Source organism: Chiloscyllium plagiosum, chromosome 8 (assembly GCF_004010195.1).
Source record: "Chiloscyllium plagiosum isolate BGI_BamShark_2017 chromosome 8, ASM401019v2, whole genome shotgun sequence".
Taxonomy (NCBI): domain Eukaryota; kingdom Metazoa; phylum Chordata; class Chondrichthyes; order Orectolobiformes; family Hemiscylliidae; genus Chiloscyllium; species Chiloscyllium plagiosum.
Window position 1 is genome coordinate 85,429,766 of NC_057717.1, and position 23,520 is coordinate 85,453,285.

Consider the following 23,520-nt stretch of genomic DNA (forward strand, 5'->3'; position numbering starts at 1 on the left):
CCAATCCCGACAGTGTTCACACCCCCTCCAGTCCAGACAGCATACATACACACATAAATACACACACACACACACACAAACCCCGGTCCCGCTGTTTGAATGTGACAGTGAAAACTCCTAACTTTCACATGCTCTGCCCTGCACTTTTACACCTTTGATGCTTACCAACATCAGCATGCTTTAAGGCTCCAACATCATTTGTCCCATCACCACACATCAATGTGGTGTAGCCTAGGCTCTTGAAACTGGTGATTACAAACTCCTGCAAACAGATGAAGGCTGTATTGAGTTACATCACACAACAAAGCAAATCTAAACAGACCAGTGCAAAGGACAAGTACACCAGCAAAATGAAGCTTGGAGAAACATTTCCATATATCTGGCTGGATTTATTGCTGTCACATGTACCGGGACGGTGAAGAGTTGCTTGCATAGGCAAATCGGACCTACAAAATGCGTTATTACAAAGAGAATTAATCAAAGTTACAATTGAAGTTAGGTCAATGGATGCTTTTGAAGTGCAATTGAATGTATAATATTAACAGGGTAGAAGATTAAAATAACTCTCAACAATGCAAGATGCCACGTTGAATGACTTCAAATCACTGGCGACCATCCTAGGTTTGTGACTATTATTCTGGGCAGGATGGCTGCCCTGGTCAGTAGTCAAAAAAATGTCTGCTGCTCATCCCCCCAAACTGAATCCAGTTCGCCCCATCAGCCCTTGGCCTCTCTGCCCACAGATACATTCAATTTTTAAAATGCTCATTATTGTATTCTGACCGCTGCTTACATCTCGGTCCCCCAGACCAAACACTCAGAGATCTTTAAGCTCCTGCTGTGAAGGCCCAGAATCCATCATCTCCACGTTACCCTCAGTTGCTTAGGCCCTGAGTTTGAGGATTTCATCCGTCCACTCCCAAACTTTGTTGCTGCTTTTCCTTTAGGATGTTCCTCAAAACCAACCAGTTGGCTGCTCAAATATCACCTTACATGGCACTGTCAAATTTTGTCTTCACCAAAACTTCAATGAAACCTCTAAGGGTTGATTTATTCTATTAAAGGCAATATGAGAATTCAGTGTAACAAAAATAAAATCTAACCTTTTGTTTGGGTGCAACCCGAGCAAACACGTGCACATGGGGGATCAGCTTCATCAGGAAGGGCTGGTCCACCATATTTAAATAATTGAGCCCTTCCCCTGTCATACACAGGTCATACTGTTCAGTCAGCTCACTTATGGCAGATGGAATCACAGGAAGGATAATTTTACCATCAATGGACACCCATAACCATAAAGCATCTAAAGAGATGAGCACACAATACCTCATTAAACTTTATGTCATGAGACAGTTCTCCACACGTCCCTTTACAGGAATGGTGTTAACCCTTAAAACTTTTAATGCCACAATTAGTCTTCGAGGAGTTAACTAACTTAAAAAATCATACAACAACACTAAAACAATGATGTAACATCATACTTCAACCTGCAGCCCCAAGTAAAAATACACACTGATCCATTTTAAAAGTTTCCATTTAGCTGAACATAAAACCACAGAACAAGTCTTAGTAAGTGTCTTATAAAGTAAACTTTGGCTACTTGGATCAGCTTGTAATATGAGGGGAGCCTACAGATAGGTGGCTGTTTCTACACTAAGATCAATACAGGTTTAGGGATTAAGCTTTTTAACGTTTTTGGGTTCAGTTTTGTCAGAACCTTTACAGTGTAGAAGCAGGCCATTAGGCCCATCGAGTTACATGACTCTCTGAAGGTATCCCATTCAGATTCACACCCCACCCTGGAACCCTGCGTTTCTCCCATGGCTAACCCACCTAAGCTTGCACATCCCTGGATAGTATGGGTGATTTCGTATGGCCAATCCACCTAACCTGCACAACTTTGGTCTGAAACAAACAGGAGCACCCAGAAGAAACCCATGCAGACACGGGGAGAACATGCAAACTCCATACAATCGCCCAAGGGGGGATCCAAACCCAGGTCCCTGGCGCTCAGGCAGCAGGTTGCTAGTAGGGTCTTAAATGAGTACTTCATAATCTACCTTCTCTTGGGTAGATTCAAAAGTTGGGAAGTGGGTCTGTTGAGTCTCTTTGAGCAGATTGACACTGGGAGTGCAGAGCTGTTTGGAGGATTTGCCAGGATTAAAACTGGACATATCCCCAGGCGTGAATGAGTTGTATCCCAGGCTGCTGTGCGAAATGAAGGAGGGAAAAACAGGAGCCTCTGTTCCAAACTTTTCATTTGTCTCTGGCCACAAGGAAGGTGCCAGAATACTGGAAGGCAACGAATGTGGTGGAGATAGACCAGTGAATCTCACATCAGTGTTAGGGAAACGATTGGAGAAAATTCTGAAGGAGAGAATTAATCCTCTATTGAAGAGGAAAAGTTTGATCAGGAATAATAGTCAGCATGGCCTTCTCAGAGGGAGCTCATGCCTCGCAAATGCTATTGGACTTTTCAGGGAGGGGAGGTGTGTAAATGAGAGTAGTAGAGTTGATATAGTTTATATGGATTGCAGCAAAGACTTTGCTTAGGTGCCACGTGAGAGACTAATGAAGAAGGTAAAAGAGTGGAATTGAACCCAGATCCCTGGCTCTGCAAGGCAGCAGTGCTAACCACTGAGCCAGTGTGCCACCCAAATATTCCAGTTCTGATAATAAACTCATTACTCTCCAACATTAACCCATACCGCTTTCCCTGCTGACCGTTAGTTATGTTTATCCTGGCTAAGATCAGTGTGCTAGTGGGACGTATAACAAGAATTCTGTTGGATTCAATGACTTCAGTAGAATAAAGGTGAAAGGTGAATAAGTGACCTCACTCTACTGCACCTGCTGTACGTTAACTCAATATGGATGCACACATTTGCTCGCCATGAGCAAAACTGGATACTTCTCTCTGCTCATTTTAAACATCAAGTACATCAGGCTGGTTAGGAGGGAGTTTTACCTTCAGTTTGTGGTGCTTGGAGGACAAGAGTGTGCTCCTTTTGAATGAAGTGAAGCTCTCGGGCTACATGACAGGCTGTGAGGGGGTTATCACCGGTGATCATAACTACCTGCAGAGAGGTGGAGAAACAAGAGATCAGCAGGAAAAAAAGGACATGGACAGAACAGGGCAAAGCACAGGTACAATGAACAGAAGATAAATAAGGGCATGTTAGGGATAGAAAGAAAACAAAAATCTAAGGGAGAGGAGAGCGAAGAGAGAATGAGTGTTAGCAAGAGTTTTGAGTATGATTTATTATTGTCACCTGTACCAAGTTACACTGAGAAGTGTTATTTTGTGTCCTATATAGGCAGATCATATCTACAAAATGCAGCGGGTAGCAGAACGGACTGCAGAAAACAGTGCTACAGCCATACAGAAGGAGCAGGTGGGGAGACCAGAATTAACATTTGAGAGGTCTGTTCACAAGTCTAATATCAGTGAGGAGGAAGCTATTTTTGAATGTTTGTACATGAATTCAAACTTTTATATCTTCTGCCCAACAGAAGGGGACAGAAGACAGCATAACTGAGGTGGGAGGCGTCTTGGATTACGTTGGTTGCTTTCTTTAGGCAGTGGCAAGTGTGGATGGAGTCAATGGCTGGTTTGCAACATGTACAGGGCTGTGTTCACGATTCTGTAGTATCTTGCAGTCTTGAGAAAAGCAGTTGCCAAACCAGCTGTGATATATCCAGATAGAATGCTTTCTATGGTGCATCTACAAAACGTAGAGAGCATGAAGTGGAATTGGGAGGTTTAACTACCTGATGTGATGCATTCTGGATCTCTCTGATGACTGCTTTTGAATCAGCCTTGAGAGGACAAGAAACCACGATGAAGCCAGCAAATTTCAGGTCTGACTCCAACTGCTCACGGGTTATTGCTCGGACCTGGGAGGAGAAAGGGAACAACTTTGACAGTTCTGGTGGGTAAGGAGTCAAAATCCTTTTTGTAAAAGTACCAAGACTTCACACTCTGACAAGAGCAAGGCAATCACTAGAAAAGATCTGAATAACACAATCCATACAACCAAGAAATGTTACATCCTGTTAAACACAGAAGTCTCTGAATGCTCAACAATGGCACCAGTGACATCAAGTGCTTTTTATAAGTAATTTCTATGAAGTAGGTTAATAAAAATATTTATGCACCATTAGGAGAATCACACTCGATATAGGTCACAAATTATAAACACCATTTTTAAAAAAAATGTGTTCATGGGGTGTGGAGACCAATGGCAAGGCCAGCATTTTTTGCTCATTCCTAATTGCTCTTGAAACAAACATCTGAGAGCTGTTAAGAGTCAACCACATTGCATGCTTTATGTGACTCCAGATGCATGGCAGTCAGAGCTGGCTCCTCATTACTTGTGATACTCATAAATAATGCAGATGAGAAGGCTGGAGGGATGATAAGTAAATTTGCTGGTGACACAAAGATTGGGTGATTGACAGGGAGGAAGGAGGTCTTAGATTACAGGACGATATAAATGGATTGGTAAAATGGGCAGATGGAGATTAACCCTGATAAATGTGAGGTGAGGCACTGGGGATCAAGATAAGGGAGTAATCAATGAATGGCAGAATGCTCAGAAGAAATTAAGGATCTTGGGTTGCTTGCCTACAAATCCTTGAAGGTGGCAGGACAGGGTTAATAGGGACACTTGCCTTTATCATTCGTGGCATAGATCATCAGAGCAGGGAGATCAAGGCGAACTCTACAGAACCTTGGTTAGGCCACAGTCAGAGTACTGAACTACAGGCAGGACATGAATGCAGCAGAGAAGGTGTCGAGGAGATTCACCAGGATGTTCCTTGGGATAGAGCATTTCAGCCATGAAGAGAGGCTGGATAATACCTTTGGAGCAATGAAGGTTGAGAGTGTGGAGACTTGATGAAGTAATATCTCCCTTCCATCCTCCTCCTCTAACCAAAAAATATGTTCTGGGCGCCGGATTAGTAACTAGGTTTTTTTTATTCTTTATTTTTCTACAGTCTCTTTGGGAATTTAGAATAGTGGGAATGGAGGTTAGGGCAGTTGAATTTTCCTCCCGCAGAATGTGGGAAGTGAGGGTCACCACTTAGGGTCCCTGATTACATCTCCAACTCTAGCTCCTCGAAAACCGTGTTAGGGAACTGCAGCTGGAGCTGGATGAACTTTGGATCACTCAGGAGGCGGAGGGGTTATTGAGAGAAGTGACAGGGAGTACCTCGGGTACCAGAAAATGGCAGGTGGGTTACATTCAGGGAACGGAAAGGGAACCTGCAAACAGTGCAGGGATCCCTTTTGGCTGTTCCTCTCAATAACCGGTATACCATTTTGAATACCATTGGTGGAGTGGGGGTGAGGTGGGGGCTTACTGGGGTAAGCCATCGGCCACAGGTCTCTAGCACGGAGTCTGTCCTTGTTGCTCAGAAGGAAAGGGGGAAGAGCAGTCATTGGGCACTCCGTAGCTCAGGGGTCAGAGAAGAGCTTTTGTGGGAACAAGAGAGACTTACGGTTGGTGTGTTGCCTCCCAGGTGCCAGGGTTCGTGATGTCTGGGATCATGTTTCCAGGATCCTTAAGGAGGAGCAGCCCCAAGTTGTGGTCCACATAGGCACCAACAACATAGGTAGGAAAAGGGATGGGGATTTAAGGCAGAAATTCAGGGAGCTCGGGTGGAAGCTTAGTGATAGAACAAACAGTGCGGTTATCTCTGATTTGTTGCCCGTACCATGTGCTCGCAAGGCGAGGAATAGGGAGAGAGAAGTTGAACATGTAGCTACAAGGATGGCGCAGGAGGGTGGGTTTCAGATACCTGGATAAAAAGGGGGTCCTTCGGGGATAGGTGAGACCCCAACAAACAGAATGGTCTCCACCTGAACCAGAGGGGTACCAATATCCTGGAGGGTGGCTGGGTGGGTGAAATTTGTGAATGCTCTTCGGGAGGATTTAAACTAATTCAGCAGGGATCCTAAATTGCGGTTCCAGTCTCCAGGAGGTTGAGAGTAGTGAGGTTAGAACTGAGGTATCAAGGTTGCAAGAGTTCACCAGCAAGCAGGAAGATGGTTTACAGTGTGTCTATTTCAACACCAGAAGCATCCGGAGTAAGGTGGGTGAACCTGCAGCATGGGTTGGTACCTGGGACTTTGATGTTGTGGCCATTTCAGAGACATGGATAGAGCAGGGACAGGAATGGTTGTTGCAAGTTCTGGGATTTCTATGTTTCAGTAAGTACAGAGATGATGGTAAAAGAGGGGGATATGCGGCCTTGTTATTCAAGGACTGTATTACGGTGGCAGAAAGGACATTTGAGGATTCGTCTATAAAGGTAGTATGGGCTGAGGTTAGAAACAGAAAAGGTCACCCGTTGGCAGTTTTCTATAGGCCTCCGGAAAGTTCCAGAGATGTAGAGGAAAGGATTGCAAAGATGATTCTGGATAGGAGTGTGAGTAACAGGGTAGTTGTTATGGGGAACTTTAACTTTCCAAATATTGACTGGAAATACTATATGTACTTTAGATGTGTCAGTTTTTGTCCAATGTGTGCAAGAGGGTTTCCTGACAGTTTGTAGACAGGCCAACAAGGGGCGAGGCCACATTGAATTTGGTACTGGGTAATGAACCCGACCAGGTGTTAGATTTGGACGGAGGTGAGCACTTTGGTGATAGTGACCACAATTTGGTTATGTTTACTTCAGCAATGGAAACGGATAGATATATAACTACAGGACAAGTGTTATTGCTGGGGGAATGGCAATTGTGATGCGATTGGGCAAGATGTAGGAATGCATAGGGCGGTGAAGGAAACTGCAGGGGATGGGGATAATTGAAATGTGGAGCTTATTCAAAGAACAGCTACTCCATGTCCTTGATAAGTATGTACCTATCAGGCAGGGAGGAAGTGGTTGAGCGAGGGAGCCATGGTTTACTAAGGAAGTTGAACCTCTTGTGAAGAAGGTGGCTTATGTTAGGGTGAAACGTGAAGCCCTAGTTCGGGTGCTTGAGAGTTACAAGTTAGCCAGAAAAGACCTAAAGAGAGCTAAGAGGAGCCAGGAGGGGACATGAGACATCGTTGGCAGGTAGGAACAAGTAAAACCTTAAAGCTTTCTATAGGTTTATCAGGAATAAAAGAATGACTAGAGTAAGTTTAGGGCCAATCAAGCATATTAGTGGGAGGTTGTGCACGGAGTCAGAGGAGATAGGAGAAGCGTTAAATGAATACTTTACACTGAATAATTCACACTGGAACAAGACCATATTGTCGAGGAGAATACTGAGGTACAGGCCACTAGACTAGACGGGATTGGGGTTCACAAGCTGGTGGCGTTCACAATTCTGGAAAGTATGAAAATATGTAATTCCCCTGGGCCAGATGGGATTTATCTTGGGATTTTCTGGGAAGCCAGAGAGGAAACTGCAGAGCCTTTCGCTTTGATCTTTATGTTGTCATTGTCTACAGGAATAGTGCCAGGAGACTGGAGGATAACAAATGTTGTCCCCTTGTTGAAGAAGGGGAGTAGAGACAACCCTGGTAATTATAGACCAGTGAGCCTTACTTCGGTTGTGGGCAAAGTGTTTGAAAAGATAAGAGATAGGATTTATAATCATCCAGAGAGGAATAAGTTGATTAGGGATAGTCAAAACGGTTTTGCAAAGGGTAGGTCGTGCCTCACAAACTTTATTGAGTTCTTCGAGAAGGTGACCAAACAGGTGAATGATGGTAAAGTGACTGACGTGGTGCATATGGATTTCAGTAAGGCATTTGATAAGGTTCCCCATGGTAGGCTACTGCACAAAATTCTTGACATGGGATCAAGAGCGATTTAGAGGTTTGGATCAGAAATTGGCAAGCTGAAAAAAGACAGAGGCTGGTGGTTGATGGAAAATGTTCATCCTGGAGTTCAGTTACTTGTGGTGTACCTCAAGGATCTGTTTGGGGGCCACTGCTGTTTGCCATTTTTATAAATGACCTAGATAAGGGCGTATAAGGATGCAGATGACACCAAGGCCAGTGGCATTGTGGATAGTGCTGAAGGATGTTGCAGGTTACAGAGGGACATAGATTAGCTGCAGAGCTGGGCTGAGGGGTGGCAAATGGAGTTTAATGCAGAAAAAAGTGTGGGATGATTCATTTTGGAAGGAGCAACCAGAATAAAGAGTACTGGGTTAATGGTAAGATTCTTGGCAGTGTAGATGAGCAGAGGGATCTTAGTGTCCATGTACATAGATGCCTGAAAAGTTGCCATGCAAGTTGATGTTGTTAAGAAGGCATACAGTGTGTTAGCTTTTATTGGTAGAGGGATTGAGTTTCAGAGCCACAAGGTCACGTTGCAGTTGTACAAAACTCTGGCTCAGCCGCACTTGGAGTATTGCGTACAGTTCTCGTCACTGCATTATAGGAAGGATGTGGAAGCTTTTGGAAAGGGTGCAGAGGAGATTTACTGGGATGTTGCCTGGTATGGAGGGAAGGTCATATGAGGAAAGACTGAGGGACTTGAGGATGTTTTCGTTAGAGAGGAGGTTGAGAGCTGACCTAATTGAGACATAGAAGATAACCAGAGCGTTAGATAAAGTGGACAGCGAGAGCCTTTTTCCTCTGATGGTGATGGCGAGGATGAGAGGAGATAGCTTTAAATTGAGGGGTGATAGATATAGGACAGATGTCAGAGGTAGTTTCTTTACTCAGTAGTAGGGACATGGAACACACTGCCTGCAACAGTAGTAGACTCGCCAACTATAAGAGCATTTAAATGAGCATTGGATAAACATTTGAATGAAAGTGGATTAGTTAGGAAAGATGTCCCATTTTAATCAAGTGACCAACTGATCTCCTGCAACATTGCACAATGAACAGAATCCTATCCCTCACCACCAATGGAGTTCCCTCCTCGATGATACTGTGGCGAGACCTACACCCTCAGGGCTGCAGCAGATCAAGAAAGATCACTGCCACAGGGTGACGAGGGATTGAAAATCATTGAAAGCAATGTCCACATCTCGAACAGAAAAAAACTGTTGAAGTTAAACCATGATTGATTAGTATAATAGATTTTATGAAGAATCTCTCTGGATGTATTCAAAGTCATAGAGCACAGATACAGATCCTTCAGTCCAATTCATCCATCAAGAAAGTATTTGACAAAGTACTACCATAAACTAGGATCTAATGGAACAGGAGGGTTTGTGTCAACTTGGACCCAAAACTGGTTGAAGGATGGAAAATAGACTGGAGAATGGTAGACAATGGTGTTCCTCAAGGGTCAGTGTTTGGAAAACATTTTTTCTTTGAGTGAGGATTATACCAATTGACTGAAACATGACATAGATAGTCTAGCAGAATAGGCAGACAAGTGGATTTTGATACAGAAAGATAAGAGGTGCTACATTTTGGTCCAACTATTAGGTAGACACAATAGATTCTGCATTTAGTCTTTGAAGTTACATAAAGAGGGACCTTGGGCAAGATGTGTCGAGATTTATGAAGGTGACAACATACTGAGGAGAGTAGTTAGAAAAACATATGAACTCCTGGGCTTCATGCACTGAAATATTGCACAGAAAAACATCAAGTAATACTGAACCTTTTGAAAATTCTGGCGAAGCAACAACTGGAATATTACATCCACCACAGACCATGACAGTTTAGAAGGATGTGAGGCTTTTTGAGGTAGTGCAGAGCAGGTTAACCAGAATGACTCCAGAGATGAAGGAATTCAGCTATAAAGTTAGTTTGAAACTGGGGTTATTGTCCTTTGCAAGACAACAACAGGTTAAAATAGAGTACACAAAGAAAAGCTATTCCCATTAGCTGACAGTGCAGGAAGACAGTTGGACAAGGCGGTACAGAGAAAAACTTTTTTTTTGAAAGTAATGATGACGACACTGTCTATTATTCCAATCTCTTAGGAGTCAATAACTGTCAAAAACAAGCATTTAAGAAAAATAAACTTGCAGGGAATACCTCAATGGGAGAGACTTGACTGCTCTGGAGATCTTGTTCTGCTCTACTGAAGTTACTCTACTGTAATACTGCGACCTACAGTTATAGTGCGCAGCCCAGAATGGCTACCTGTACAGAGGGAGGTTCACCTTACTGGCGTAAAAGTCAAGAAACCACTCCCCTGCGCACCCCCCCCCCCCTCCCCACCTCCCGCAAGCATATTTTTACCTGTTGATGAGTAAGGTATCCCATCTCCTTGTATCCCAAGGCTAATACTCGTGCTCCCTCTCGTGACATGGCAGTGTGGACATCATCATAGTGACTGGGACGTTCGGAGAACTAGAAAACAATCCCACACATTAAACAACAAACAAAACCAAACTAATGGTGGAATCAGTTACAAAGTGTCAGAGGCTTGTGGGTCTCCTATGATGAAACACTGATCATGACCAAAGGGCCAAGAAGATTGACAATGAGTGGAGGACACATCTTTCCTCACAGGGAAGGACAGAAATATCAAGAGAAGAGAACCATCATGAACTGTTCTTTCTGGACAGAATTGCAGAACAGCACTGGTTCTTACCCATATTTGAAAGTTGTCACTGAATCCAGTCAGATAGCACACTGCAGATCACAACAATTTTCTGCTTATAGCAACTGAGCCTTCCAATCAACTGCTGCAGTGGGGTGAGTGAAGCTGATGGGAAAGAATCAAGGCTTTGCTATTTTTCTTATTTTCTTTATTCTTTCGTGGGATGTGGACATAACTAGTTGAGCTCTCATTTCTGCGTCTGTTATGAATGGCTTGTTTGTTTATTTCACGGGGCACTAATAGTCAACCACATCGTTGTGGGTCTGGAGTCGTACATAGGCCAGATCTGGTAAGGACAGCAGATTTCCTTCCCTAAAGGACATTACCAAACCTGATGGTTTTTACAATAATCAATAGGAGTCGTCATGGTCACCATGACTGAGACTAGCTGTACATTCCAGATTTATGAATTAAATTTAAATTCACTTGTTGCTGTGACAGGATTTGAACCCATGTCCCCAGAACATTAGCCGGAGCCTCTGTATTGGCAGTACAATGACATTACTGTTATGCCACCCTCTGAGATACCATGAAATAAAGGACATTTCTGTGTATACATTTACCATTTAACCCTCACCCCTAGTACCTGACACATTCTTTCATATTCAGACTATGCTCCATGCCTGAGCAGACTCCTTACCATGCTACGTAGTGTCTCAGGAGCTCCCTTCACAGCACTGATGTACTGAAGATCTGTAGAGCCCAGCATTTCGTAAGAGCCGAGGACTGACATGCGTTTCAGTGCACTAGCAAAATGAAATCGCTGATGTATCTTCAGACCTTGCGTCTTGATACTTTTGGGGAAAACCTTCTCGTCTGAGGAATGAAGATCAACAGTGACGGAAAGAACTCATTTTTTAAATGTTTAGCTGAATGCTAACTTTCCTACACAAGAGCCAAAGAGAAAATACCAATATTTAAAACTGGCTTTTCAAAACAACACTGCTGCTGTGGTAATATTTTTACATTGCTATACATTTGAAGCAGTAACTGGTGTTATTCAGAATATTAGTAAAACTGTAAACATGGAAATTACCTTAGAAAGTATATGGGGCCTTCAAATATCAAGATTTTGGCATAATTGCTTAAATAGCCTTTGAGGATATGTGACAACTTGCCTCATGCCTAGATTTCCAACAGCCTGATAGAGTGAGATCTGTAAGGTTAACATCCAATTCCAGAGATTCAAACAGGAAGTGAAGTTAGATCTGGGTAATTGCCCAAAGGGCAAGGTCACTAGCCGGCAAAATGCTTGATGGAATCATTACAGGTGCACCAAATGATCATTTGGGTCAAAGCAGCCTCACAGAGGCCCAGCATAGCTTTGAGAAATTGACCGAAGTAGTCACTAAGTTCAAGCATGGTAATAACCTGGCATACATTGCCACTTAGACATTCAGTTTTTGATACAGTGCCATGCCAAGGGTTAGTCCAGTACAGCAATTAGACAATTGGTTGAAAATCTGTAGGCAGAAAGTGTTTCATCAAAGGACTTAGACCTGCTCAGACACCAGTTACCAAAGATGATTGGTGTTAGGACTTCCAATATTTCCCACACTCATTAATGATCTAGATGTAGATGTTAGGGCAATAATTCATGTGTTTGCAAATGATAAGACATAGGGTTTAGAGCACTATTCTATGTGCAATCAATGTGTGCTGGGGCATTAGGTTTGTGTTTGGCTAATGATATTGAACTTAGAAAAGTGCAGTGTTATATTTGCGGATTGAGCAAACGCAAAGCATAAAAATAAAAGGAAAGAGTTGAAGCCAATGGTGAAAGAAGGAGATCTAGGTGTTTCTATGCATCAGTCTGTAAAGGTTCATGAGCAATGCACTGAAACTAGAATTAAAATAAGTAAGGTTCTGGGACAGCTCACTATAAAACAATGCATACCATTTATTTTCTTGTAAAGACCTCGGTTCGGTCTCAGACTACTGGGTCCAGTTTTGGTGTCCTCACATGGTGGTGATACTGAGGTTCTGGAAAGGGTGCAGCGGAGGGCCACAAGATTAATTCCCAATCTCAAGCACTTCAGTTACCCAGATTAGCTTAATTAGCTAATTAATTAATTAGGGTGATATGGTTGAGGGTTATAAAAATATAAAGGGATTAACTGTGCTCACAGATCTATTATTTCAACTGGACAGGTCAAAAACAACCAGAGGTCACACTTATAAATTCAATGTACCCCTTCAAGCGAGAGTTGAACCTGTTTCTTATTGAATGAAGATTAGCTTGCATTACAAGTAGGCATCTGTAATGTAACTCAATGTGATCTGTAGCAATTGGATCATCTAAAGGTGCTATCAAGTGTATGTATCCTTTCATTGATCTAGGGTTTTTATTTCTCATGAGATCTTAGATGCTCCCATATAGACTGGGGAGAGCATATATTGGAAAAGGCAATGTCTTTGGTGCAATTCTAAAAAGAAAAGAGAATTCAAGGGAAAATCAAGAATTGAAAACAGAATAGAGTGTGCAAGAGTGCAGCTTTTAAAGCAAGTTTCAGGGGAAGACTGTATGCACAAATCTTGCTATCTTCTACAGTAACCACTGATTCTTTGCATTCTTTCCTCACTAGGAGCAGGACTTAACCTAGATATCAAAAAGTTTGATTCATCAATATATATTGCACGATAGCAATGCCATTAAAAACAGCATTAGCTAATATTCTTCAATTTCAGATACCAGAGCGTCATCAACAAAACCATTCAAACATCCAGCACGCGAATTACTTTTAGAAAGTATGCACTTTGAATACTTGTTATGTGCTGGCAGTTGCTGCTAGTTAATGTAGAATGGGCCTATCTTCACAGCAGGAGAAAGTGAGGACTGCAGATGCTGGAGATCAGAGTTGAAAATGTGTTGCTGGAAAAGCGCAGCAGGTCAGGCAGCATCCAAGGAACAGGAGAATCGACGTTTCGGGCATAAGGCTTATGCCCGAAACGTCGATTCTCCTGTTCCTTGGATGTTGCCTGACCTATCTTCACAGCACCATATTAATAGAATACAAAAACACCCTTTTTCACCTTTTGTGAGGGTCCAGTCAACTGCGGTTAGCATCGCCTTCTCAAGTGGATCACCAACCAATGTTCCATCATCCATCTGTACCAGCGAATGACATGTCGCCACCACCCGATGTGTGTGCAAGGGAATCTCTGACACTGGGATCAACTCCTTCCCATCCCTGCAACATGAGGAAGTCTTATGGAAGATTCTCATCATAACAAATAGTTTGGCTAGAGAATTTCCAATCTAGAATTTTAACACCCTATTCTGCGCAATAATTTTAAATCTCAAAACCAAATGACCAACTGGAGTTAGGGTTATTTAAATAAAGGCTTAAGTCACTAGCCAGCCAGGGACATCAAGTGTGTATCCAAACTAGAACTCCTGACCCCAAAAACTCACTCCTCTGCTCAGTCATTTTTTTTTATTAATTCATTGCTTTGTTCTTTTTGAATTTTGAGAGTGGAGCAGCTTGTATTGAATAATGCTGCTTTGCTGGTAAACAATTCCTATACTTAGATATAGTCAGAACTTTAAAGTAGAGTTAGAGAGATGCTAGAGCACCTGTGGCATGCTTGTGATGCAATCTGGTTTTGCTCAGAATCACATTAAAGTAAGTATAAAGGCTGCAATAAATACAGATGCATTGTAATAACTGCATTTCCCCCTGTGGACCCTAACCCACAAGTACAAGTTTCATTGAAAGAAAAATAATTGTTTTAATTTAGTGTTTTCCACTGTTACGAAGTGTTTTATAGGTAATAAGGTAACCACTATTGAAGTTTATGAAACACTGTAGCCAACTCGTGCACAGCAAACTTTAATAAACAGCAATGTAATAATGACCATTCTTGAAGATTTGATCCAAGGTTAAACACTGGGGGAAACGTCCCAACTCTTCAAAAGCTGTGTTCATTTGTACCACAACACTAGGGGGAGCACTTCCCTCTCATACACATTAAATCAAACTAAATGTTTAAAAGCGAATTACAACTGCAAGTGCAGTTCTGGTTTCTGTCAATGAATTATCTAACTGTTTTTGCACGTTTGAGTCTTAGAATTGTCTTTATTTATTGTGGAAAATCTTGTTTAAAGTGAATGTTTGCAAATCTATTAAATAAAACAATACAGTTTTTCAAATTGTTGTTCTAATGGTGCAATGCAAAATGCCTGGTAGTGACTGGTATATATTTTATCCCAACAACCAGTTACAAATTTACAACAAATCTTAAATGTTAAATCTTAATTGATGTGGATATTGAAAAAATGGACAAATCCCATTACCTGGCAATCAAGCCAGCTGCTCCAAAGCCACTGTACTGGAGGTTCACTTCCTGATAAGACTATGGTCCTTTGCGAGGGCATGAAGAGATCCAAGGAGGATGAAAATCCTCCAACGATTCAGAGGATTAAATACTGTAAACACAGTCTTCTTAAGTAAGAATTCCTCCATGAACTGAAAGGGCATCAGGAACCATTGTGTATGACTGAGCAACTACACTACAACTGTGTTCACCTGCATGACCATTCCTGACACTGTTCTCGTTTGCAAAAGATAATGTTATTTACACCAAGTGAGGTGAAAGTCCATTTAGCCTGAGGAAGGAAAAGGGGCTCCGAAAGCTTGCAGTTCCAAATAAATCTGATGGACAATAACATGTCAACACCAGTCCCTCCAGATATTGTTCAAAGTAGTGTAATACGATCTTCAGCGTTCAGCCAGACAGGCAGATAAGGTCATCTCTGACAATGCAGAACCGTCTGTAAAACACGGGAAACTCATTAGGCCATTTTGCCCATCAACTCCACTCCACCATCAAATCATGGCTGTTGTTTCTCAAATCCATTCTTCTGGCTTCTCCCAGTAACCCTGATCCTGTTACTCATCAAGAACCGATCCATCTCTGACATAAAAGGCAACAATGACTTGATCTTCACAGCCCTCTGTGGTAGTGAGCTCCACAAATTCACCCCCCACTGGCTGAAGAAATTCAGCATGTCCATTCAAAGAGCTGTCCCTTTACTCGGAGACCATGCCTTCAGGTCCTAGTCTCCTATTAATGGAAACATTTTCTCCATGTCCACTTTTTCCAGGCGTCTCGTATTCTACAAGTTTAAATCGGATTCCATCACCATGCTTCCAAATTCCATTGAGTACAGACCCAGAGTCCTCAACTGCTCCTCATATAGCAAGCTCTTCTTCCCTGGGATCATTCTTGTAAACCTCGAGACACCCTCCAACACAGCACGTCCTTCCTCAGACGTAGGGCCAAAAACTACTCAATATTCCAAATGTGGTCTGACCAGTGCCTTTTACAATCTCAGCAGTACATCCCTGCTCTTGTATTGTAGCCCTCTTGAAATGAATGCATACTGGCAGTTATGAATTTGCTTTCATAACTGCCAGTATGAACCTGCATATTAACCTTAAAAGAATCTTGAACTATGATTCGCATGCCCTTCTGTGCTTCAAATTTACAAAGATTTGTTTCCCCATTAAGAAAACCATGCCCGCCTCTATTCTTCCTATCAATGTGCATAACCTCACACTTTCCTACAATGCATTCCATCTACCCAATCTCCTAACCTGTCCAAGTCTTTCTGCAGCCTCAACCAATTCTGTCCTTCCGCCTATCTTTGTGTCATCAGCAAACTTGCAACAATGGCCTCAGTTCGCCTGTCCATATTGTTAGTGTTATGAATAGTTGTGGCCCCAACACTAACCCCTGTGGAACACCACTAGTCACCAGCTGCCATCCTGAAAAAAGACCTCTTTATCCTCACTCTCTGCTTTTCGGCCAGTTAGCCAATTGTCATTCCATGCCAGTATTTTACTCCAACATCACAGACTCGTATGTTAATTAGCAACCTCCTATATGGCAACTTGTCAAAGGCCTTCTGGAAATACAAACAGCTCATGTCTGCTGGATCTCCTTTGTCCAAGTTATTCTTTACCTACCTCTGTGGAAGGTAGACCTCCAGCAAATGGTGTAGTCCATCTGGCCCAGGTCTACCTTCAGATCTTTCAGCATCCCCAGTACCTCTGCCTTAGTGACAGCCACAATCATCACATCTGTCCTCGGACTCTCCTGGAATTCTGGTAAGTTATGGTGTCTTTCATCTAGATGAATGATGCAAAGCACCTATTCAATTCCTCCGTTATTTCTTTGCTCTCCATTATACTTCTCCAGCTTCATTTTTCAGTGGTCCAATGTCCAGAGAACTGTAACTCAGAGGCAAGATTGAGAAAAACTGAGCCACAGTTGAAAACTAGTGCTTTGAGCTATCAAGCTTGAACTTCTGCGACATTTGGCTTTTTTTTCCACCCAGTGAAGTATTCGCAATTGGTCGCTGTCAAGGCCAATGGCTGCTATCGAACTTTAGAACTGAACTGAGAAGTTGGTAATGCATTACATTTTTTAAAACTTCATTCCTGGGACAAAGGCGCTGCTGGCTGCCCCAGAATCCATTGCCCATTCTTGTTGTTCTTGAGAAGATGGTGGTGAATAATGTCAAGTTTGAGTGTTGTTAAAACTGCAACCATCCAGGCAAGTGGAGAGTATTTCATCATACTCCTGACTTGTACCTTGTAGATAGTGGACAGGGTTTAGAGACAAAGTCAGAAGTTACAGGACACCAGTTCATAATCAAAAAGGGCCATTTGAAATCACAAGCTTTCAGAGGAAGCAGACGAAGGAGCTGCACTCCGAAAGCTTGTGATTTCGAATAAACATGTTGGACTATAACCTGGTTTTGCGTGACTTCTGACTTTGCCCACCCCAGTCCAACACCAGCATCTCCACATCAGGGTTTAGGGAGTCAGGAGGTGAGTTACTCACCACAGTACTTCTAGCCTCTGTAGCCACTGTGGCAAGTCCAGTTGAGTTTCTGGTCAATGGTAATCCCAAGGATGCGGATAGTGGGAATTCAAATAGATGGTACCACCACTGAATGTCAAGGGGTGATGGTCAGATTGCCTGTTTCTGGAGATGGTCATTGCCTGGCATTTAGGTGCTGCGAATGTTACTTGCCCCTTGTCAGCCCAAGCCTGGATACTGTCCAGATCTTGTATTTAAACATGGACTGCTTCAGTATGGGCAGTTGCGAATGGTGCTGAACATTGCACAGTGAACATCCCCACTTCTGACCTTATGATGGAGGGAAGGTAATTGATGAAGCAGCTGAAGATAGTTGAGCCCAGGACCAGAGAAACTCCTGCAGAGGTGTCCTGGAGCCAAGATAACTGACCTACAACCACAACCATCTTCCTATTTACCAGCAGACAGTTTGTCCTTATAGCAGTTGATTCTAGTTTTGCTAGGGCTGCTTGATGGCACACTTATCGAATGCAGCCGTGATGTCAAGGATCGTTACTCTCATCTCACCTCTGGGATTCTGCCCTCTTGTCCAAGTTTTAACCAAGGTTGGGGCGAGATCAGGAGTTGAACTGTCCTGGCAGAAACTAAACTGGGCATCACTGAGTATGTGCTGGTTGATAACATTTTTGATGCCACTTTCCATCACTTTCTTGACAATCGAGAGTAGACTTATGGAGCGGTAACTGGCCAGGTTGGATTTGTCCTGTTTTTTTGTGTACAGGCTATGGTACAGCAAGTTCTGGTGTACATGTCTTCAGTACTATTGGTGGAATGTTGTCAGGGCCCAAAGCTTTGGAATATCCAGTGCCTTCAACTGCGACCTGATCACGTGGAGTGAATTGAATTGGCTGAAGACTAGTATCTGTAATACTCCTCTTCAAAAATCAGGCCATTGCATTTTTATGCTCATTTTAGGAGCAGCACAGTGACTCAGTGGTTAGCACTGCTATCTCTCAGTGCCACAGACCCGGGTTCGATTCCAGCCTCGGATGACATCTGTGTGGAGTTTGCACATTCTCCCCAGTGTCTGTGTGGGTTTCCTCCCACATTCAAAGATATGCAGGTTAGGTGAACTGGCTGTGCTAAATTGCCCATATTGGTCAGGGATGTGTAGGCTTGGTGCATGGGTTAGGGGAAATGCAGAGTAATAGGATAGGGGAATGGGTCTGGGTGGGATACTCTTCGGAGGGTCTGTGTGGACGTGTTGGGCCAAATGGCCTGTTTCCATACTGTAGGAATTCTACGATCACAGAGGGGTCTTGGTTCAAAATCTCATCCGAAGATAGCACTTTCAAATCTATCACAGTATTCTAAATGCTAACCTAGATCTTGGCAGTTAAGTCTCTTGAGCAGAGTAGATTACACAAAGGTGATACGCCTACCATGACTGGATAATAAGAATGGAACCAGGTATTGGCAAAGAATGGTACTAATCACAACAACCAGCCGCAAACGAATCAGGAAACAAAGAGACAATGTACTCAACAGTGAACATAAAATGAAGGGAAGGCAAACTAAGAGAGACCAATCACCATATTTTTAAATACAGATTAATAACATTTGTTTGAGAAGTTTGCCAAAAAATTGCAGTTTCATTTAGTTTCTATGCAGACTGTAATTTCCACAAAGCTCTCTCGGGGTCACTATTAGCTACTGAAAACATCTTGGATTTTAAGAATTGACTACTTCCAAAGTTATTGCCACAGTGAGAGTCCTGAAACAGAAGGGAAAGCTTCAAATTGTGAAATTAATAGAACCGGATTCTCTTCAGCAATCGGGTGTTGGTATCGCAGACTATCTCAGAACTAAGGATTACTGACATTTACCAAATCCATCTACTCATGTAGAGATGGAGAGATTGATCAACAAAGAATGCATCAGATCAAATTCTAATTCTGTTCAGCAACGTTCAACATTTTCAGCCCATTCACAGCAATGCAATTATCAAAACTGTGGATATGGTCAGTACACAGTGGCTCAGTGGTTAGCACTGCTGCCTCACAGCCTCTCAGTGCCAGGGACCCAGGTTCGATTCCAGCCTCGGACTACATTTTCTCCAGATGCTCCGGTTTCCTCCCACAGTCCAAAAATGTGCAGGTCAGGTGAAATGGCCATGCTAAGTTGCCCATATTGTTAGGTGCATTAGTCAGGGGTACACATGGGGAATGGCTCTGGGTGGGTTACTCTTCGGAGGGTCAGCATCAACATCTTGAGCCAAAGGGCCTGTTTCCATACTGTAGATAATCTAACCTAATCATTACAGCAGGATTACATCAGACATCTATCCCACTATAGCATTTTTGATCGAAAAGCTCAAAGAATTTTATATGGCATCTAACCTGTCCTGTACCTGCCCAGAAATATTTGATGGGACAGTACGAAGGAAGCTTTACACATGTGCATCAGAAGCAGAATAAAACTCTTCTGCTGTTTGAATCTGCTCCGTCTGTTGTCCCCTTACTCATCAAGAATATATCTAGCTCCGCCTTAAAGACATTCAAAAATTCTGCTTCCACTGCCTTTTAAGGAAGGACGTTCCAAAGACACTCTGAGGAAAAAAAACCATCATCGCTATTTAAATAGGCAACTACTTCTTTTAAACAGTGACCCCAAGTTCTAGATTCTCACACAAGAGAAAACATTCTTCCCACAGCCACCTGTCAAGGTCTATCAAGTTTCATATGTTTCAATCAAGCATCTCATAGTCATTTAAATTCCAAAGGATGTAAAAGCCTAACCTGTTCAATTTTTCCTCGAGGTAACACGTCCACTCCGGGTATTAGTCAAGGGTACCTTTTCAGAACTGCTTCCAATGCATTTATAACTTCCAGAAATAAAGTTTGTGTACAAAATTTAAGTTACAGTCTCATCGTTGCTGCCTACTTTTTGTGTTCAATCTCCCTCTCAATAAATGACGAGGTTCTATTTGCATTCTTAATAATGTGCTGTATCTATCTTCCAAACCTTTGCAATTCTTGCACCAGGATATCCAGATCCCTCTATCCCAAATCTCTATAATCTCTCACCATTGAGAGGATATGCTTCTGTTTAACTCTTCCTGGCAAAATGGAAAATTTCACATTTTCCCACATCACATTCCATTTGCCAGATCTTTGCCCACTCCCTTATCTATATCCCCTTTGTAACCACCCATGTCCCTTCACAACCTACTTTCCTACCTACCTTTGTGTTAACAGCAAATTCAGCAACCATATTTTTCTGCCTTCATCCAAGCTTGGGACAATGCTGTAAATGGATTCCATAGGTAGTGGTCCTGGCACAGTTCACATATATACCATCAGTAAGGTTCGGCTACCGCTTTTCTCTTTTAAACTTTCCCCTTCTCATCCTAAATCTATGTTCCCTAGCTTTTGACATTTCCACCCTGGGAAAAAGACTCCCAACTATCTATCCCATCCATGCCACTCAGAATTTTAATCCACTTCTATCAGGTCACTCTTCAGCATCCGACCCTCAAGTGAAAACAATCCAAGTTGGTCCAAAGTATGGCAGCCAGAAGTGCACACAATCCTCCAAATGTGGCCTAATAAATGTTTTTAACAACTGCAATTGCCAACTTTTACTCTCAAATTTCTACTAACATTTGGTAGGAGCAAGACATTTGCTGTCAGCATCTCACTTTAATCAATATGGACTATCTTGATGGTATTGCTGGTGACGGGGCATCATAGAACCCCTACACAGTGTGGAAACAGACCATTCAGCCCAACAAGTCTACACTGACTCTCTGAAGAGCATCTCACTAAAACTCTTCTCACCCCCTCACCTTATCACTGTAACCCTGCATTTCCCAAGGCTAATCCACCAAATTTACACATCCCTGGACCCTATGGGCAATTTAAGATGTCCAATTCACCAAATCTACAATCTTTGGACTGTGGGAGGCAACCAATTGGGAAGAATGTGCCAACTCCAGACAGACAGTTGCCCAAGGCTGGAATCGAACCCAAGTCCCTGATGCTGTAAGACAGCAGTGCTATCCACTGAGCCACCGTACTGCCCCAATCTGCTATGAAAGACATTGTTTAAGAATGCAGTTTAACTTTGGCCAAGTTAATGATCTTGTTTAAATATAACTGGGAGGGATGAGCTAGGACCTCTCACTCTGCCAAGAATCAAAATATAAACACACAAGCAACATAGCAAATGCATTCCATTTACAACAGGTTAGGAACCCCAAACTGTTTTTGATTTTAATTTTTCTTCTTCCATGGGCTAGAACCATTTCTGGCAAGGCCAACATTTGCTGCCAATCTCCTAACGGTGCTGGCAAGATGACTTTTCAAACTGACAGTCCATCGGATGCAGGAAATGGGACGGTGCCATTCTTTTATAAAGATTGCTGAATGTTGAGATGAGGTATTGTTTTCAGAAGACACTGTGCATGCTGCAGAGTGTGATTCTGCCAGCATGCACAACAAACTCCCAATCTCAGCTAGGCTCAGCAAAGGTACTGGAATTTTTTTTTGAAGGGGAAGAAGTGGTAGGCAAGTGAAGCTCTGCATTTTCAATGATAAGATACATTTGGAAATAGATTGGACTGCATTCTAAGGTACTCTCACAAAGAACAGCTTACTAAATCAATGCTACTATTTAACTGAAAGACAATTGAAGGCACTTCAAAGGTGCGATATCTTAAGGAGCACCTCAAAGCACTGAACAATAAAAAGGAGTATTATAGTGAGGAACGAATTCCAGAGCTTTGAGTCTAGAAGGTTCTTCCAAGAATGATGTGACAATAAGAAGTATGGATGCAGAGTGGCAAGCATTAGAAGAAATTGGGAAGAGGGGAACTTTTAGGTTGGGGCAGAGGAGAAAGAGAGAACACAGAAAGGAAATAATGCTAGTTTTGACCACCATCCATGCAACTGTGCTCCAAGAAGGTATGCTCACCTGAGTCCTGCGACCCCTCTGACAACCAGATTATCACTCGTCAGAGTGCCAGTTTTATCGAAGCAGCAGAATTCCACTTTCCCGGCAAAGGGGATTCGGAAAGGTTCTGTGCAGTAAACGTCTGAAAGAGGAAGCAGCAGGTAGAATGTTACTGTTCCAAGCATCAGTCTGCAGAATTTACTGGTGTGAAGTTGAATCAAATACAAATGTTTTGTAGGAAGGCTTTCCTAAAGACTGCATTCTTAAATTATCACGGTGACGAGACCATAATAAGGTTTTATTGGCTGTAAAGCAGTTTGGAACATCCAGAGGTTGTGGAAGGCACTATGGAAATGCACTTTTTTTTAAACCAAATAACTATTACATTTGGTCTTGAATGAAATACAGCAATTTCATCACAACATTTAGGCTGAACTAGAAGAGCTTGTACCTCCTTTAGTATGGAAGATTACAGAGTAATTTGATAGGGCAGGCAGGATAAATCTGTTCTGTTGGCAGGTGAAATAGTAGATCAAAGGGACATGGCCTCAAGATCTGATATTCAGGATACTCAAAAGCAGTGAGGAAGCAGTTCCTCACACAAAATGTAATTGACACTAGCTCAATCCATCACTTTAAACTAGAGATGTTTAAGAGCGGGGGGACGGGGGGGACCCATCAGGCCCTCGCTAAAGGACATCCCTAATGCCCTTTAGGGAAGGGAACAGCTATCCTCACCTGGTCTGGGCTACACAGGACTTCAGATCCACAGCAATGTGGTTTGATTTTTTTTTAAATAGTCTATGGGCAATTAGGCATGAGGAATAAATTCTGACTCAGCTAGCAACCAGCATCCAGGTTAATTCCCAAGAGCATTGTGGGTCAACCCACAATAGGTGGACTGCAGCGGCTCAAGAAGGCAGCTCATCATCACCTTCTCAAAGTCAAGTAAGGAAAAGCAATAAATGCTGATCAGCCAGCAACACCCAGATCCCACAAAAATTAATTTTTAAAAATCTATGACATCTCTGCAATCTCTCGGCTTCAACAACAATTAGTGATAGTTTCATGGACACTATTATGGAAGCTAGCTTTCAATTCCGGATGTTAAGTGAATTGAAATTCCAGCTATCATTTGATTAGCAGCCTGGGCCTGTGGATTACTAGTCTAGCAACTAGACCACCATGCTGCTGTGTCCTCTAGAACAAAAATGT

General features: G+C 42.6%; 1 protein-coding gene across 1 annotated transcript in view; it reads right to left on the reverse strand.

Moving 5' to 3' along the window:
• Window positions 1-23,520, reverse strand: part of atp13a1 (ATPase 13A1) — a 92,028-nt gene that overhangs the window by 15,919 nt on the left and 52,589 nt on the right. Inside the window, exons 12-19 of the mRNA XM_043694664.1 lie at window positions 22,327-22,447; window positions 13,555-13,712; window positions 11,162-11,337; window positions 10,158-10,268; window positions 3,772-3,897; window positions 2,969-3,077; window positions 1,104-1,303; window positions 166-262 (exon numbers count right to left, since the gene is read on the reverse strand). Coding sequence (XP_043550599.1) covers window positions 166-262; window positions 1,104-1,303; window positions 2,969-3,077; window positions 3,772-3,897; window positions 10,158-10,268; window positions 11,162-11,337; window positions 13,555-13,712; window positions 22,327-22,447 — 1,098 coding nt within the window. The remainder of the gene's footprint in view (window positions 1-165; window positions 263-1,103; window positions 1,304-2,968; window positions 3,078-3,771; window positions 3,898-10,157; window positions 10,269-11,161; window positions 11,338-13,554; window positions 13,713-22,326; window positions 22,448-23,520) is intronic.